The sequence below is a fragment of the Aptenodytes patagonicus genome, chromosome W (assembly GCF_965638725.1).
Source record: "Aptenodytes patagonicus chromosome W, bAptPat1.pri.cur, whole genome shotgun sequence".
NCBI lineage: Eukaryota > Metazoa > Chordata > Aves > Sphenisciformes > Spheniscidae > Aptenodytes > Aptenodytes patagonicus.
In genome coordinates this window covers 532,043-548,425 of record NC_134981.1, presented here as the reverse complement: position 1 = coordinate 548,425, position 16,383 = coordinate 532,043, and the positions used below count along the sequence as shown (strand labels likewise).

The following is a 16,383-nucleotide window of genomic DNA, read 5'->3' as shown; positions in this document are numbered from 1 at the left end:
TCTGGAAGAAATACAGTAAAACTCTTGCTCCCTACATTTTAGTTGAGCTTTGCAGCTGTAGAACAAAAAAAATCTGGGAGCCCTGATAGTCTGTCTAGCCTGGGACTTGTTCCCAAAACACAGAACTTGTCACTTTGGCCAGGCTACCTTTCCTGAGACCAAGTTAGCTTTGCTGGTGTGCTAAAGGCAGCTGAACCCCCCCCCCCCAGGTTAGCCCTTCCTGGATGCAGCACATACTGGGGATGACATGAGAGAGAAGCAGCCGTGATTTGCACAGGGATGTCCTCTTCAAATTCCTCTCGGCTGTATGGCTGCATGCAGCCCGGCGGTATGCAGCAGCCATGCCTTTCCTCTTCGGAGCCTTCTGTAGTACGAGAAACGCAGTAACTGTCTTGCATTGAACACAGTAAATGAGAGCTTTTAATGTTAACTGCTAGGCTATTTCTAGTTGCAGTAGGGTTTAGAAACAAAGTGTTCTAGTGCTCCTGTTTAAGTAAAACTAAAGATTTACATAAAACCTGTTAGTCATGTTCTGTTTGCCTTGGTTTAATCACTGTATGAACTAGTACCCATATATTGTTACCATCAAGGTAATAAACCTAAAGTGACATTATTTGAATTTTCTCATAGGTAAACCCAACCAATCATCGTCTCCTGTTTGAAGTGTTTGATGAAAACAGACTGGTGAGTGCTTGTCTTGATTGTGTTTTACTAATCACAAGGCTCTGTGTAACACAGCTGATGAAAATATAGCACATCTTAAAGGTGTATTTTTGTCTGTTGTTTAAGTAAGCGTGCTAAGAAATGCAGATAGAAGCATAAAAAGCATCTGGTTTTGGGACTAATAGTCAGAGCATTAAACACAAAAGTAGTACCCTGCCTGGTCAGACCAAAATGGTCCTCCTTAACCCAGTATTCTGACAGTGAAAACCTCATCGTATTCTTCCTTAGGCTTCTCCAGTGCAAACTGATAAAGTCCCAGCATTTTTAGTCACTTACAAAGCAGCTGCTTCATCCTCTGATCATTTTACTGTCTCTTTCCTGTACCTGTTAATACTTCTGCATCCTTTTTTGGGATGTAGTTACTAGAGCTGCACCTTGTACTCAAGATGCGGGTGCATGAAGGTTTAAGGTAATGGCAAAATAATGCTCTCTTACCTTTTCAGTTCTCTGCCTCATAATGTCCAGCATGTTGTTAAGAGTTTTTAGTCTTGAACTTAATTTGGCTGATGCAGTAGCTCTTCTAGAGAAGTCTTCCAACATCTTGCTGCTTCTTGCTTTGTTATGATTAAATAGAAAAGGTTTTCAGAGAGCCATACGTGGAATAAGTGACACTGTCTTTCTGAGCATAGTAGGTTAAATATGCCAGTGCAGTAACATACCGGGTGAATGACTTTTTTGGTTTTTTGTCTTTTGAAAATTGTAACACCATCTCTTTGTTTGTGAGATCAGGTATTACATTTTCTTGGTTGGGTGCAGTACAATCTCTACTAAACTTGTTTGCTTTGTGAAGATTAGGATCAGTGTTGTGAAGATCCTTTTATTCAACAAAACCCAGTATGGAAACATCTGTCTTCAAAATATACATTCTTTTCCTCTGTCTTCCTATTAAATATAGAGCAAAGAAAAACATACAAGCTGTAATCTTCTGGGGAAAAAAAGGACTTATAGCCAAATGATTATATCCTCCTTTAAGAGGAAGTAAATCGGTAAGTCTGTGACAGTGTATATTTAGAGTGGGCTGACTGTGAGCATATTTGTTGACATACAATAATCATAATGACCACTTGCACTATTAAAACTGTCTTGTATCTTTTGAACTTAAAGGAGATGATGGGTCAGTTCTTCCCAGCTTTAAGGTCCTCTTCCATTGCCAGCTGATGCAGAAATCCTGTAAGTGTAATTGTGAGGCAGAGTATGTAAGCCCAGGCTCAGGACGGTGCTGACGTTACTGCGTGGCTTGCGTGTGTCCTGGGGGATGGTTGGGTGCGTTGGCATGGAGGACAAAGCAGAATTCGTGGAAGAGTCCTGGCTCTGGCCTGCAGAGGGCAGTGGCATGCACGGGGATGTCCTTGTGGACGCTGATGGGGTGGCGGTTCAGGAGAAAAATTCTGTACGCAGTGACAGCTGAGAAATGACGATTTTGGTATACTCATTTCAGATACATTGCTTAAGATTTTTAAGTTTCTGTATGCAGTACTGGCCTTATACTGGCAGTTTCGGTACTTCTTTATTGTTGAGCCATTTTCTGTTTGTTCTTCTGTGATCCTGCTTCTGTAGACAGTCTGCCCTGGGGCTCATAACCACCTTGCAAAGGCAGCAACCTGTGGTTTAGGAGCCGTTGCTTTCCTTTCAGAAGGTGTTCTGAGCTATTGACAAAGCAAGTACATTGGGGTTTTTAGAGTAGCAGATTTCCATCACGTTATGTTTACAGAATGAGGAGACATTGAACTGATTATTTTGGCTTTACTCTGAAATACTTACTGTCAATACTTGCATGGCTTTTCTTGCAAGAACTTTGTTTCTTCTTCATGTTCCCAAATTACCAAAGCACTTTCTGTCTTTGCAGTATGTCCTTCCCTTCCTATCCCCCAATCAAAATAGAGAATGTATGATGCAAGCTTCATCTTTGGTGCAAGGAGAGACTGTGTCCTTGGATAATATGCTTTATCTGAGAAATAAGATAAAATACTATCAACATCTGTGCTTCCAAAAGGCAATCTACAGCACTGTTGCTGTGTAGAAGCTATTCATGTTTTTCTTCTTTTTGGCTCATAGTCCACTTAAAACAATAGGGGATTGTGCTGTCTGTTGGCAGTTATATCGTTTTAAGCTTCCATTTCTCTTGTGATTGGTCATTTTCTGTCTTTTGAAAACAAGCTGCTTGCAAACAGAGGTTTAAATGTCTAGATAGAGTATTGACCCTCCACCTACAAATTTTCAGAGCTGTTGACAAAACTTAGGCTTTCAAGTTCTCTTAGGGAACAAATGTCCATGTATTGAAATGAAGCTACACTTCTCGCTAAACAGAGTTTCTTTTCTAGTATGTGTTAACAAGTGCTGTTGTGAGCACACTTCAAATGTGAGTATCCTCAGACCACTGAGTTTCTGTGTTGTGATAGAGCTGATACAGGGTGTTTGGTTTACGTTTTGGTGTATCCTGTCTGTCTGTTCTTCTTCTGAGGTCTTTTGGCTCTCAGAGCACGTAACTGTATTCCGTGCTGGCAATCACACTCGTGGTAATATTGCTAACTTTCTCACTGGAGGCTGGCCAGCAATGGGCAGAGTTTCTGTACGGTGTTTAAGACAAATCGGTACAAAACGACATGCAACACCCGTCTCCGGTTTTCACTCGTCTTTACTGCCTGGTAAAACTGAAAAAGAAACTTTGTCTCCTGCCATCTTGCACATTTCTGCTGTTTTTATTGTGTGAGAAATCTTTGCCATATGTACGATTGCTTTGTTTGTTGTAATTTTTAATTACTAAAAGGGACTGCGCAGGGTAGTGTAGGTTATATTGTGTTCATAGGGACAATGTAAAAGTTGTGGCTTTTTAAAGGCAAGAAGTTTGTTGCTTAATCATGTTATGAGCACAGTTAAAATTGAAAGCATAACCGTGCTATATTTATTCATGTTCTGCCATGATAGCCTAATGCTGTAACACACACCAAAATGCTAAGCTTGAAATAATTTTTCTCATTTGCATGTGGAGTTGACTTAAACTTTTAACACTATATTGAAGTGTTTTTGTTGTAGTTAAATTTTTGTGTGTGTGCTTTATACAAATGTGCCTTGTGAATATGATGTGGTTTAGATTTATAGCAGTGCCGAGTGTGTTTGCTGCCTTAGTCAGCTGTGAGAGCTCTCCCGCTGGGGCCGCTCCTCTCTGATGGAAAAGGAGCAGCTGTGAAGGTGCTGTTTCAGGCTCTTGCTGGCATTAAAAAAAAAAAAGAAAAAACAAAACCCCCGCTAGCTTACATTGGAGAGGGGGAACCAGGCCACGTGACTCCCACCATCCTACCCTATGTCACAGTTGTGTAGGAGCGCTGATTGCTCTTACCCAATCATGCCTGGAATGCTGCTTGCCACTTGGGCTATTTCTGCTATCTGTCGCTATCAGGGCTGCAGTGCTAACAGTTTGGCAGATGGGACACTTTTTCTTGGAGTTTATGTCTTTGGTTTTTAACTTCTGGCAGTGCCTGAATTGTTGCTGTTCTCCCTCTCCTTTTCTTCTCTCTGTAAAACCATGGCCCATCGGCTGCGGTTTCATTTTGGCTCTGGGCGAAGCAACACAGCCCCCGAATCAGAGATCCTCGACCGGGAGAGAGAAGATGACTTTTTCATGGCATTCCACACTTTGCCAAGAAGAAACAGTCCTCACGCTTTCTCCCGACACGGAGCAGATTATGGTGGTGGCGGTGATTTGCAAGAAGTAGGCTCCTTAAAAAGGAGTACATCCATGTTTATTCCCCAGCTGCTGAACAGTATTGATGTGCGTCCAACAAGAAGCTCGTCAATGCAGATCTCTCTTCAGCGCAAAGCTGCGAATGGCTGCGCGGACGAGTGTGCAACCCTGGAATCTCCTGAGGAGACACTTCCTTGTAAATTCTCTGACTTCAGGGAGCATTATGCACCCCCTGTTGAAAACCATTCTTCTTCTCCGATCAGTCCAGAGGTGACTCCTGAAAATTCTCCACCCAGGCTGACGGAAGAGTTAGGGCAACAGATTAATGGAACTATTTGCTGTAATCGTAGAATATTTTGTACTATTCCTTCTAATAACCAGACTGAGGATGCTTCATCAACTACCCAAGAAGATGAGGCAAATGAAGCAGCTTCAGGTTTAAACATAAGTGGTGTGAGGATTCAGCATCGGGCTTCAAATGCAGACGTGCCTCAGGTTACTCTACTACCCTTTGGTACTGAGGCTCAAAATAATGTTCCCACCCCAGAACCCCGGCGTTGGTCTTTGCAACATGTGCCAGATATGTCAGCAAATTCAGGGAAAAAGTTCTTTGTTCTCCAGTTACAGCAACCGCAGACAAGTGGTACAGGTGCGGGAGGCGAATGTAACTTTGGTTTTACTGGATCAAAAGGGGACAGATTGGTCAGGTATCCTCGAATACGGCTAGAAAGGAGTACTTCTTACCCTGTCCAGCCGCCAACAGAAGAAACTAGCCCCACAGATGATGGATTGAATTCAGAACTGCATGGAAATGGCAGGAATGGGTCAGAAATATCTAGAAGCAATTCAGTAGAGCGGATTCCTCAAGGGCAGGGATGCTTGTTTAAAATCAGACCAGATCAAAACACGAGGCAGCAGCACTTCAGAATTCTTGTCACCCGTGGTCCTGAAGAACAAAATCAGGTTGTTGGTAAAGAGGGTCGTGGCACCCCTGGTCCTGCAACAGCCAGCACCACAGTAAGTATGATGCTGAGTATGCTATGCTAGTAAAATACAGAATTGCCCTACAAAGGCTTCTAGATTTGAGGCAACAGAAGCACTTCCATTGTTAGTGCTAGAATGTTCTGCATTTCTCTGGAGCAAGCCACTAATCATCTCTATTTCTAATCTAATGTAACTTTGCTCTCAGTTATGATTACATCCAGTGTAATATTTTGAGATCCTAATGTCACACATGTTTCTTAATTCAGTGTTACGTCAGCTGGAAAGATTTTTAAAAATCAGAACATTCAAATGGCAAATTAAGTGTTCGTGTTAATTTAGTTGGCTGAGACCTTGCTGCATAAAGAATTCTTCACACACTGATTTTACAAACAAATACTTTGACACCTTCTAAGTATATTGTACACACGTGTGCGCTTCTACATGATTTCAAAATGTGTATTGTAATGTAATAGTAGCTAAGACTATGGAAATCTTATGATAATTCCAATCAAGATATTGACTTAGCAGATAAGGTACCAAGAAGCTAGGAAAAAAATATTTCTTATAGTAATTTTTTTTTTTTTTGGCCTTCTGGAAATTAAAAACATGTCCTGTTTTTTGTGTGCCACAAATCCTGATCAAACAACTGTGCAAGTAGCTTGGCACAACTTAGTAAACTGTCTTGTTTGTATTTGCCTTGATTTTGCTTTAAGATGAATTTTTTCATCTTCTGGTTTTTCTTTGTTATAATGGGAGAGGATTGATGTTTCATGTTTTTAAGCCACTTTTAAAAAGGCCAAAGGAGGAATGAAACTTACGGGTTTAGATTAGTCATTTGCTTAAATTGCTTTACTGTGCAATTTAACACTGCCCACTTGAGTTCCTAAGCTCAGTGATGCTGTATATAGAATAGTAAGCACTCTGTCTCCAGCTGTGAAAACAGATTCACTAGAAGAGATTTTGGTCTTCATTGCTTGTGTGTTCCCATTCTCCTGTGCTTTCGTTCAGTGAAATGTAGCACAGGACAGGTGCTCGCTGCAGCAAGGCCATATGATGACTCTGCAGCTTTCCTATGAAAAAGCTAATAGACTCCAAGTTATTCCAGTATTAACCTTCTTCTTAGCTCTTCAGCAGACACTGAGAGTAAAAAATCAGGAAGTATCCCTAAGCTTTTATTTTAAAAAAGTAAAATAAAAAAAAATAAATCCCTCGCCAGTACAGGTTTCGTTTCAGTCTCTATAAGCTAGCAATTTTGTTAAGTAGTGTGTAGTATCTTTCCTGCCAGCCTGAGAACATTTCAGCAGGAAAATTTGGAATGCATAAACTTTGCTGATTTTCTTCTTCATTTGACTTTCATGTATGCAGTACAGTATGTTAAGTGTTCTCATACTAAAATGAATCTAAATCTCATACTAAAAATGAAGTGGGGGGCAAAAATATGTCTGATTTTCCCTTTCCTATTGATTATCCCTTGTTCCTTTCCAATAATAGCTGTTCATGGAGAACCACCATAACCAATTATATAAGTAGCTATAGTATGTCAAACCTAGTACAAAAGCATCAAAGGTTTACAGATTTGTGCGACTTGTAGAGAGATGTGCCCCAGTGTCTCTGCAGTAGTTCTCATTTTCCTAAAGGATCTACCCCCCAGAGTCACTTCTTTGATCTTCACTGTAGTAATGATTCACATACCAAAGTCATACTTCAGTGTTTCCAGAAGACAATTATGAAATTTGTTCCTTTGTGCTCTTAGGTTTAGCTACCATGTGAAATCAATTTAGTCAGCCATGAAGCATGGCAGTCACAGAGGCACTCAGTCCAAATGGTACTTGCATTCTTTAGTGCAAAAAGTTTCAAAAATAAAGAATTAATTGAAACTTAAAACTTTTTTGTGGCGTTTTCTCATATTTGTAGTAAGCCCAGAAATATTGTGGGTAGAGGTGATTGGCTAGGCAAGATGCCATAGGAAGTGTGGGGAATGAAAGCATTTTGGTGAAAGTTTTGCTTTATTTTGTCTACATATAAGACATTCTTTAGTAAGGTGTCATTTTTAATCTATCCCACAGAAGTTTGTTTGGAGGACCTATGATGCTAAGTAAGGGTGTGCCTGAAATATTTGTTCTATTAAGCTGAGGGGAAAAGCTGCCATGTTTTATAGTTGTTAGCATAAAAAAAAAAAATCTAGACTCTTCCAGTTAAACAAGTTTGTGTGTATTTGATTGATATAGGGCATGGGCCTGGGGCTGCAAGCAGCAGCTGCTACAGCCTTATTTATCTTGAGTGAAAACATTCAAGCGGGCGTCTGCAGTCCTACTGCTACCAAGTGTTTATGACCTTTCAAATATCTTCTGTTTTAGACAGAAGCATTTTTGGGCAAGCAGGATGTATTTCATTATAAGTCATTATAAAATAGTAGGTAAAGTATGAGCTTATGTCCAATTGTGAAAAATTTTATTTGGAAGCCTTGTTACAAATTCTTTTGACTACTATGATATTTTATATGTAATGCAATAGGCTACTGCCAAATGTGTATATATACTGTGGCATATAACAAATACTCACATTGTTTAAAATTTGGGGTCTGTGAGTGCATAGCTGTATTTGTGGGAAACACTTCAAATATCTCATGTATTGGACAACTGTTTTAGAGACCTGACAAAGGCATCTTTGTTGTGATAAAAATACAAAGTGCCCTAACAAAATGTTGTAGTAGTAGTATTGAATTATATTTAGTTAACAAACAGAAATGGCAACTCTCAACTCTGCAAGTCTGCATTTCTCACAACTCAGCTTTTATTTTCCCTTCTTAGAAATAATTTTAGAATAAATATTGTTTTGAAAGTACAGAGAATCTACTTATGCTCCTAAGATATCAGCTGGGATTGGGGCATGTAAACCAAAAAGAGCAAGCTGGGTTAAACGCAGTTCAGCAGTAACGAAGGGCCTGCTGGGCACCTAAGACATGTGCCTCATTCAGGCTGGTGCTGTGTGGCAAACCAGTGATTGATTGCCTAAACTCCAGCTGAGACACTGTCTTTGGCAAAATTTCCTTTATATGAAAGTGGAACAGGGTTGGGTGAACACGTGCAATGCATGTGATGGCTTTCATATGCCAGCCACTCTGGGAAGTGGTTAAAAAATTGACCTGGAGAATGTGGAACTCAATGGAATTAAGGAGCTGGAACTGCTGCTGCTCTGCTGTTGCCTCTCCTAAAGGCTGTAACATCCACTTCCCTGCCTTATTCTGCCCTTTGTCATAGGTCATTCAAAACTTCATGCTTCTGTTGATACCCTGAATTTTGGTGGGGAAAGGGATACCAGTTCCATTGTTTTAATGGAAATGCTTTCATGGGAGACCTCTGCCTATCATTGAGGCAGTGGATTTCAGATGTGTCAGTGGTGAGGTTTGTGTTTGATCAGGAATAATTATCATCACCTAGAGCAGAGCCAACTACTGTTAATAAAGCTGTGTATGGGAAAGGCAGAGTTGTTTGCTACAGTCCTTCTACAAAATTAGTAATTAGCAACTGACAATTACATGACTGCAATGCAGATGAGGAAAAAACTCTTATTCAGAATCATATAATAATGTATTTTAATGCATTATTATATTATGACATGTAGTACAATGGATTTTGATAGTTTATTTTTTCTAGAGGGGATGAATGCTTCGCTTAGTTCTTTTGTTCCACTCGCAAGTTTTCTTAGTTTCAGTGATACCTCTTCAGCGTAAAAAGGTTGCTGGTAACCCCTTCTTACCTTAGTGACTTCCTTTGATTTGGAATAGATTTCTATGAGGGCAAAACTTTGCCAAGAATAGATAGCAGTCCACTCAGAAAATTGCTACTACTAGGCAAGTTTAAAACCTTGAACCATCCTCTTTTATATCCCGCTATAAGTCAAATCTGTTTAATCATATTGGGGATTATTTATTTGTGGGTTTGACCTAAGAGAAAGCAGGTCAATGAGATTGATGATTGATTTAGAGGAACTCCTGGTGAAAATTTTCTAGTGTTCAACAGTGTTATTAAAATAGTATGTAATGTTAAATCATGTACATAAAAGATGAGCATTTCTGCTCTATCTAGGATCAGAAATGTGTATCTGAAGAATTCAACACTTCTATGGACCTTCTTTACACAGTGAAACCCTACTACAATATTTCTACTTTAGTTGGATTGTGAATTAGTATCGGATATATAGGAACTTATGTTCAGAAATGCATACAAATTTTCCATGCAGAAAAGTATATATAGCTGACCCATCAGCTGTATATATTAACAGTAATTTGTCAGAAAAGGGATGTGATCATGACATACTATATCATATATTATCAAATAAAAGGGAAAAAATGCCCATTATAACTTGCCTTATAGATTGGTGTTTACTATTATCCTATTTTTGGTCAAAAGCTCTGGACACACCATGCTCCAAGACATTGATAGTCTATAATATGGAAGTCTTGGGATGTGTTTTTTTATGGCGGGAGAATCAAACGAGAGAAATACATTTTTATTCAATTTTACACATTGGAAGAAATATAATACATTTGAATAAAAACTAAAGACTAGTTAAGAGATGACCAACATTGTGCTTTTTTTAGGTTGAATATTTATTCTGTAGACAGTCTCACAAATTATATCGTTTTCAATAGCAAGTGGCATAATAGCACTAAAGCAGACATCTTCTTTATATTTCTATGTATTATTGCCTCTTGAGTTACCACTCTCAGCATTGTGGATCACTGTTGTCTTACTGGAGATAATTTTCTGTGCACAGTGATATTCAAGCAAGAAACATCTGAATCACCATCAACTAGCTAAGCCTTCACTGCAAGAAGCAAAAGAAAGTGAAATAAATGTAATTGTTTGTAATCCTTTGAAGATGATGAATTTGTAGAGGAGCTTGCATTGGCCACATCTTTAGGCCATGTTTCTACCATAGTATTTACTTTCCGTACCCATTTGTTTCAAATTTCTAGTCTGTCTTGGATCCAGTGGGTTGGAAAAGCAGAATTTCTTAACTAGCAATTCCATTCTGTGACCTGACGTAGCTCTAATGAACAAGTAGCAATTGTCTGTACTTGACCTGTGCTAAGCCTTAATTTATAAGGCACATACCACTGTATGACAATTAAAAAGGGCAGTGGAGGAGTAACATTGTTCTGTATTGTTACCAGTGTGATTTGCAAAATAAGAGACATATTTTGGTTAGTATGAAATTCAATTCTGGATTGAATTTTCTGGTTTTTTTACTTTTGTACATAAACTGATCCATTTGATTAAAAAAAAAAAAGAAAAATAAATCCTTCAATGTTTCAGTGTAAACTATGGCAAAGTCTGAAAGTCTCTTTCTTGAGACACCAAACGGTTTATGTATTGCTTATCAGCACAAGAAAAACTGATGGAAATCTTTAAAGATGAAATAAAATGAAAAGGGGTCATCTGTCCGTCGTCCATCCACCCCCCCACCCCCACCCCCCGTTCAAGTAACCATTGCAAGAGTTTATTTGTTTCAGGTTAGTTAATGCAGTCCACAGAGAGAGATCTTAATTTTCTCTTCTAGTGTTGCTCTTCTTGCCCACTTCTTTGGTCATTCACCAGCCTGTCCTTGACACAGTATTCAACACTTAATTTAACATCATTCATCATCTTTAACTAGCCCCCACACTGATACCTTCTTAGGACTTGAGTTGGTATGGGAAATCGTGGTGCTTTTGAATTGGAAAAAAAGTTTAATTACTTCTCTTATAATCTCTGAACCAAGTCTAAATGTCCAAGAACTCCAAAGAATAAATAGACAAAAATGGGACAAATCCTGTTCCTAAGGAATGTGTGTATATATATATATAACTGTTTATCTGCCTATCCTGTTTTCATGTGGATAATGAAGTATATTAGAACCATTAAGTCACTCCATTAAGATCTAACATGGAGTGAAAACGCACTTGGCATTAGAGACTTTCCTTCTGTCTGTTCATCCATCCATGCAAACATAGTGGCAATTACCTGTGCAGAAAGTTAATAATTGGCTGCATTCACACTTCTGGTGTTCCGTGTGTGATGCTTATAGCTGAGCTATGCCGAACTGTTTCTGCATCTTCCATTTCAGAAGCAACTACTGAGTGCGGTACAGCATTCTAAATGGTACAAAACAAGAAAAGTCAAATTGTTAACAGCTTATTTGTTAGCTTTCATTACACCAGAAGCATATTCTTGAAAATTTAGAGGTCTTCTAAAACAGGCAAAAGCTATGTCAGAAGCAAGTATTTTTTCCCCGCGTCTCTTTAAGGACAGCTGAGACAGTACGGCTCACCTGCACACGGGCATTAGTAGCCAAACAGTGTGGAAAGTGTTCTGCACCTTTAAAAGGCTGCTTTCTCTTCCAGTGCTACACAGGACTAATGCTACACAATGATTTTATCTTTTATATTGCACATGTCTAAGTTTGGAGACCTACTTCAGGGATTGCTGTCTGGACTCTAATAGGCATTTCTAGAACATAATTCATGTTGCCCTTAGCTGGATGTTTAAAATAGCTCAAATGAATAGTGCTATGAATTTCCTGTCTCTCCACTTGCTATACAAGGAGTGCAGATGACTATCTGGAAAGCCTCTGTTTTGTGCAGATAAGGACTTTGTTGACATCTGCAGGTAGAGGTGGTGAATTCCATCCCTTGAGCCTTTTAGGTTTTCTGTCAAGGACAAGATCAGTTCTTCCTTCCTCTCTCTCCTCAACAAACCTACCTCTAGGTTGCAGTGAAATAAAGGTATCTCCCTGACCACAGAAGACTGTGCCTAGAGATTACCATTCCTCTCATCCTTTTTTGTTCAGAGATCTGCCACAGGTTACAGCCTGCCTTACTTCATGAGTAATCCCCAACCCCCTCATCCCCTGCCCAGAAATCACCTGGCCCCTTTCTTAATTAGCCTTTCCATCAGCTTGCATATCTGTTCTTAAAAGATCTTCCTGTCCTGGAAGGGGCAGACTATCGTGTTCAAACATGTGCAGAGCAGAAGCTAGTTTTACAAGACGGGAAGTACCAAGAAGCAGACTGATTTTTGTTCTTTCCTTTTTTCTGAGTGGAGGACAAATAGCACATTGCAAGTAGTGTAAATTAGCTTGCAGAATGAAGAAATCCATATGTAATTTTTTGTCAAGTTTTCAGAGAGTCAAGAATTGGCAGTGCTGTCTTGACCCTATCCCTACACATTCTCAGAGTTCCCTGGGAAACGATTCTGGATTTTATTAGACTTCATTGTTAGGTGTTTTTCTCCCTGAAAGCTGTATCTTTTGGTATGTCTCTGTAAAGAAACCAGAATAAAACTTGGAGCAGAAGAGCTGGAAATAACATAACTTTTTTAAATAGCAGTAATAAACTATTTGCTCCTGCATGGAAAAATTGTATGCTGAGTTTCAGTACACAGTGATCTCTTTAAAGCTGAGTTTATAAGGCCCTCAATTTATAATGGAAGTGCTGACACAGTCTTAACACTGAAGGTGCCAGCCAGAGCAGCTCTGGTATAGATCTAGCCACAGAAAACTACAGATAATAAACCAAATACAGAGGCTTGATTGCTTTTTGTACTATTTAGCTGTTTTCCTATTTGAGAAAAGCTGTCAAATAATGAAGAATTTAGGAATGTGCATGTTTTATGACAGTTCTAGTTCAAAAAGCTACTCTAAATCCAAATCTATCCTGTTTACTTAGTTTCCAGATCAAATCTCATTGTAAAATGTGTTACTGCATACGTTAATCTAAAATCTGTTGCTTTTATCTGTTTTTTCATCTAACAGGATGGCATTGGTAGCTTCCAAAAGTCAGCAATTATATACAGAAAAATACATTAATAAAATCAGCAGTATGACCATGCAGGTTTCTGTCTCCAAAGAGGATTAATAAATAAAAAGGAAAAAACTCATCCTTGCTCTGTTTAAGTCCTCTGATATTATGAACCTAGCAAAATGCTGGGCTGTGTCTTACATATGTGGGAAAAGCTAATTCTAGAGTTAAAGGCATTATCATTACCAAAATACCATTCTGGTTTCCGGGTCTGTCATGTGCTGACTCCTCAAGCCGTGGGGGCGAGGGGGGTACACTGTGTTGGAAGTGAAAGTCAAAAGAAAATTTGCTTCTGATTAGATGAGTTGTGCAAATAAAATACATACTGCGCTGTATACTGTGGTGTAAATTCGGAGTTTTTCAGTTGGTTTGGGAGAAAGCTTCATTTTCCCTTTCATCCTAGGTTGAAAAGAATAACCTCCTGGGTGACTAGCATTTCCAGGCTGTATTTTATGTATTCTAGAAAAGAATAAGAGAATATAAACTTTGTCATAAGGTGGGATTTTTATCTTCAGTAAAAGAGAGATTCAGATACAAATTTCTATGGTCTGACTGGCCTTCTTTTCAGGTACTTGTTGAAGTCTTACATTCTTAATCCTACTATGTAAAGAGTTTTTTTTTTTAAATGGCAAAGAATAATATACAATCACTCTTTGTAATAAATAAGGCAACAGGAGCCTACTTATTCAGCATTAACTTTAGTATTCAACAGATTGCTGGACACGCATAAAACTCTGGAGTATGGTATTTGAAATGCTTTTATTATTGAAAGCAAGCTACTTTAAAATTAAAAAGGAAGGTATTCATCAAACAGTGAAAATCCTTTCAAACAAGACAGAGGCTGATAATAATCCTTCTTGAGAAAGTTATACCCTAAGTTTTGCCTCAAGTGAGTGTTTAAAACTGTTTACATAATTTTTTTTTTTTAAGTTTTTCTGCTTTTAAAATTATTTCTACTCCACGTCCTGTACATAAAAAACACAGCATATCAAGATGGGGGAATAGCAATATTATTTGAGGGATTATGTTAAATCATGGTTATTTAAAATATTTTCATGTTGCTAAATAAAATTTAAAGCGTTGTTATCAAAGCTAAGAATTATATCCGTTACATTTTGCACATATCCTGGATAGTGAAAAACTCCTCTAATTTAAGTTTTTTTCATTTTAGCAGTAATACATTTATCTTTTAGTACTTAGTGTGGTAAAGACTTTGAATTACAAATACTCTAACCATTTAGTTATTTGAAATCTGCTTCAAGCATGGTTTTACATTCACAGAATCATATTACCACAAGACATTTATTTGCTTCAAATTCTGTGAAAGTGGAACTAAACTTTGTTGTTGAAAAGTTGAGCAGAATCTCCCTCAACTTACACACACACACAGTCTTGTGTGCTCGCTCCAAAGATTTGAAAGTGGAGGCTGCTGTACTTGCTGTATTACTAACGCTTCATTATTTTTAGAAACTCTATCGGAGAGTGCTTGCCAGCACACTGAATTATTATAAACACAAGTGAACTATACTTGTTGGGAAATGATTGAGGTATATTTGGTGATGCAGCTTGCAGTTATGTAGCAGTGTGTTTACTCATATTCAGCTTTTTGGAATTAAGTAATCCATAATATGGGTTTCTAGCCCTAGACAGATTCAGGAAGGGTTTTTTGTAATATTTTACATTTTAAGGTATAGGATTGCAAGAGATGCTCTGCAAGGCACACTAATCAAGCTACAGAGTAGCTCTGAAAGATTTTATTTATTTACATAGTTTACAGTACTTGTGACATTATCGGCTTTCCCGATTCACTTCCAGTCTTGCGAAACATCTTTCTGATGTCGGGAGCACTTTGCGCTGCCATGTGACTCTCGGCCGCGCTGTGGAGTGAGAGAGAGGAACAGGCTTCTGTTCCCTGCAGGCTGAGATAAAACCTACCAAATATAAATGAGAACCTAGCTGGGTGAAAAAGAGGGGTAGGAATTGCTTACTGTAAAGAACTAATCATAACCGCTGTAAACTAAAATGTTCAGTGAAGATAGCAAAGGTGTCTGTGCCTGATCTTCTGTGAGGTTTAACTCACTTGTGTTTGTCACGTGGGTTGAAGGTTCAGGCAGCAATATAAGATTTTAGCTGGTTTGTATGATTTGAAGGTATGTGGCTAAATCTTGACCGATCTGAAGTTGTTAGGAATTCTGCTGTTGACTTCAGTATGATTGAAGCTGTACTCATGAACTTCCTTTTACTGCTCTGTTCTTACATTTAGCCATAGTAATTCCAAAGGCTTCAGCTTAATAGCTCTTCTAAGGTAAATGGAAGCTGCTCAAACTGGCTACTCAGAGGTAATTTTCACTATAGGTATGGTCCACACTTAAATGTTACTCTGTGTAAACATGTATCTGCTAGAGTGTGGGACAAAATCCTAAACTGTAATCGCAATGCAGCAATTCCAGGCAAAGTCCCGTTCGAGACATAGCAGCAAACAAATAATCCTTTTAAACAGGATGAGGGGAGGCGGACAATTTGGGACAGATACAAGCTTTGCTGAAACAATACACCTTCAAAAGCACAGTATTATTTGGTTGCCACTGGGAAAGCTTGCCAGTCAGCACAACTACACTGCAGAATTTGCTCAGCGACAAGTCTGTAGGTCTCAATTCACTACATATTTCAGTCTGCTCTCTATTGACAGATGAGCATGCAGAAATTTCTAACATCTTCAAAAGTGGTAACAGGTCCTGCAGTCCTCAAGATTGATTGTCTGTCAACTTCTGCGATTATCAATCTTTCTGCGTCATTGGAAGAATTTTAAATTCTCACATATTTTAAAGTAAAAAATTATTTTGGTTTGTTCATATATTGGCAACGCACTGCAGATTGTCTGCTTTGTCTCCTACTCTAGATAAAGTGTTATTCAGCTCTGGGGAAAAAAGAAACAAAACAAAACCACTCTGAACTGTAAATTGAGCTTTCTCTGAACATACTTCACTGTGGGAAGGATTCAGTAAATGAATGCTACCGAGTGAAGGAAATGTGCTGAAGATGGTTGTTCATCTAAAAGGACAATCTACTCTCAGTAAAAGGTTGCTTCTATTTGCATAGCAACCATCAGGGAAGAAAAACTGTTTTGAAGGAGACATGCAAATCTATCTGC

General features: G+C 38.6%; 1 protein-coding gene across 9 annotated transcripts in view; it reads left to right on the top strand.

Annotated features, from left to right (window-relative positions):
- The window catches only part of LOC143171866 (E3 ubiquitin-protein ligase NEDD4-like), a 203,522-nt gene that overhangs the window by 96,798 nt on the left and 90,341 nt on the right, over positions 1 to 16,383 (top strand). For 3 of the 9 annotated variants that reach the window (XM_076360983.1, XM_076360982.1, XM_076360981.1), the window contains exon 5: positions 631 to 684. In XM_076360983.1, coding sequence (XP_076217098.1) covers positions 631 to 684 — 54 coding nt within the window. Of the gene's footprint in view, positions 1 to 630; positions 685 to 4,116; positions 5,423 to 16,383 lie in introns of those variants that run through there. The other 6 variants (XM_076360975.1, XM_076360974.1, XM_076360977.1 and 3 more) reach the window with 4 other exon arrangements.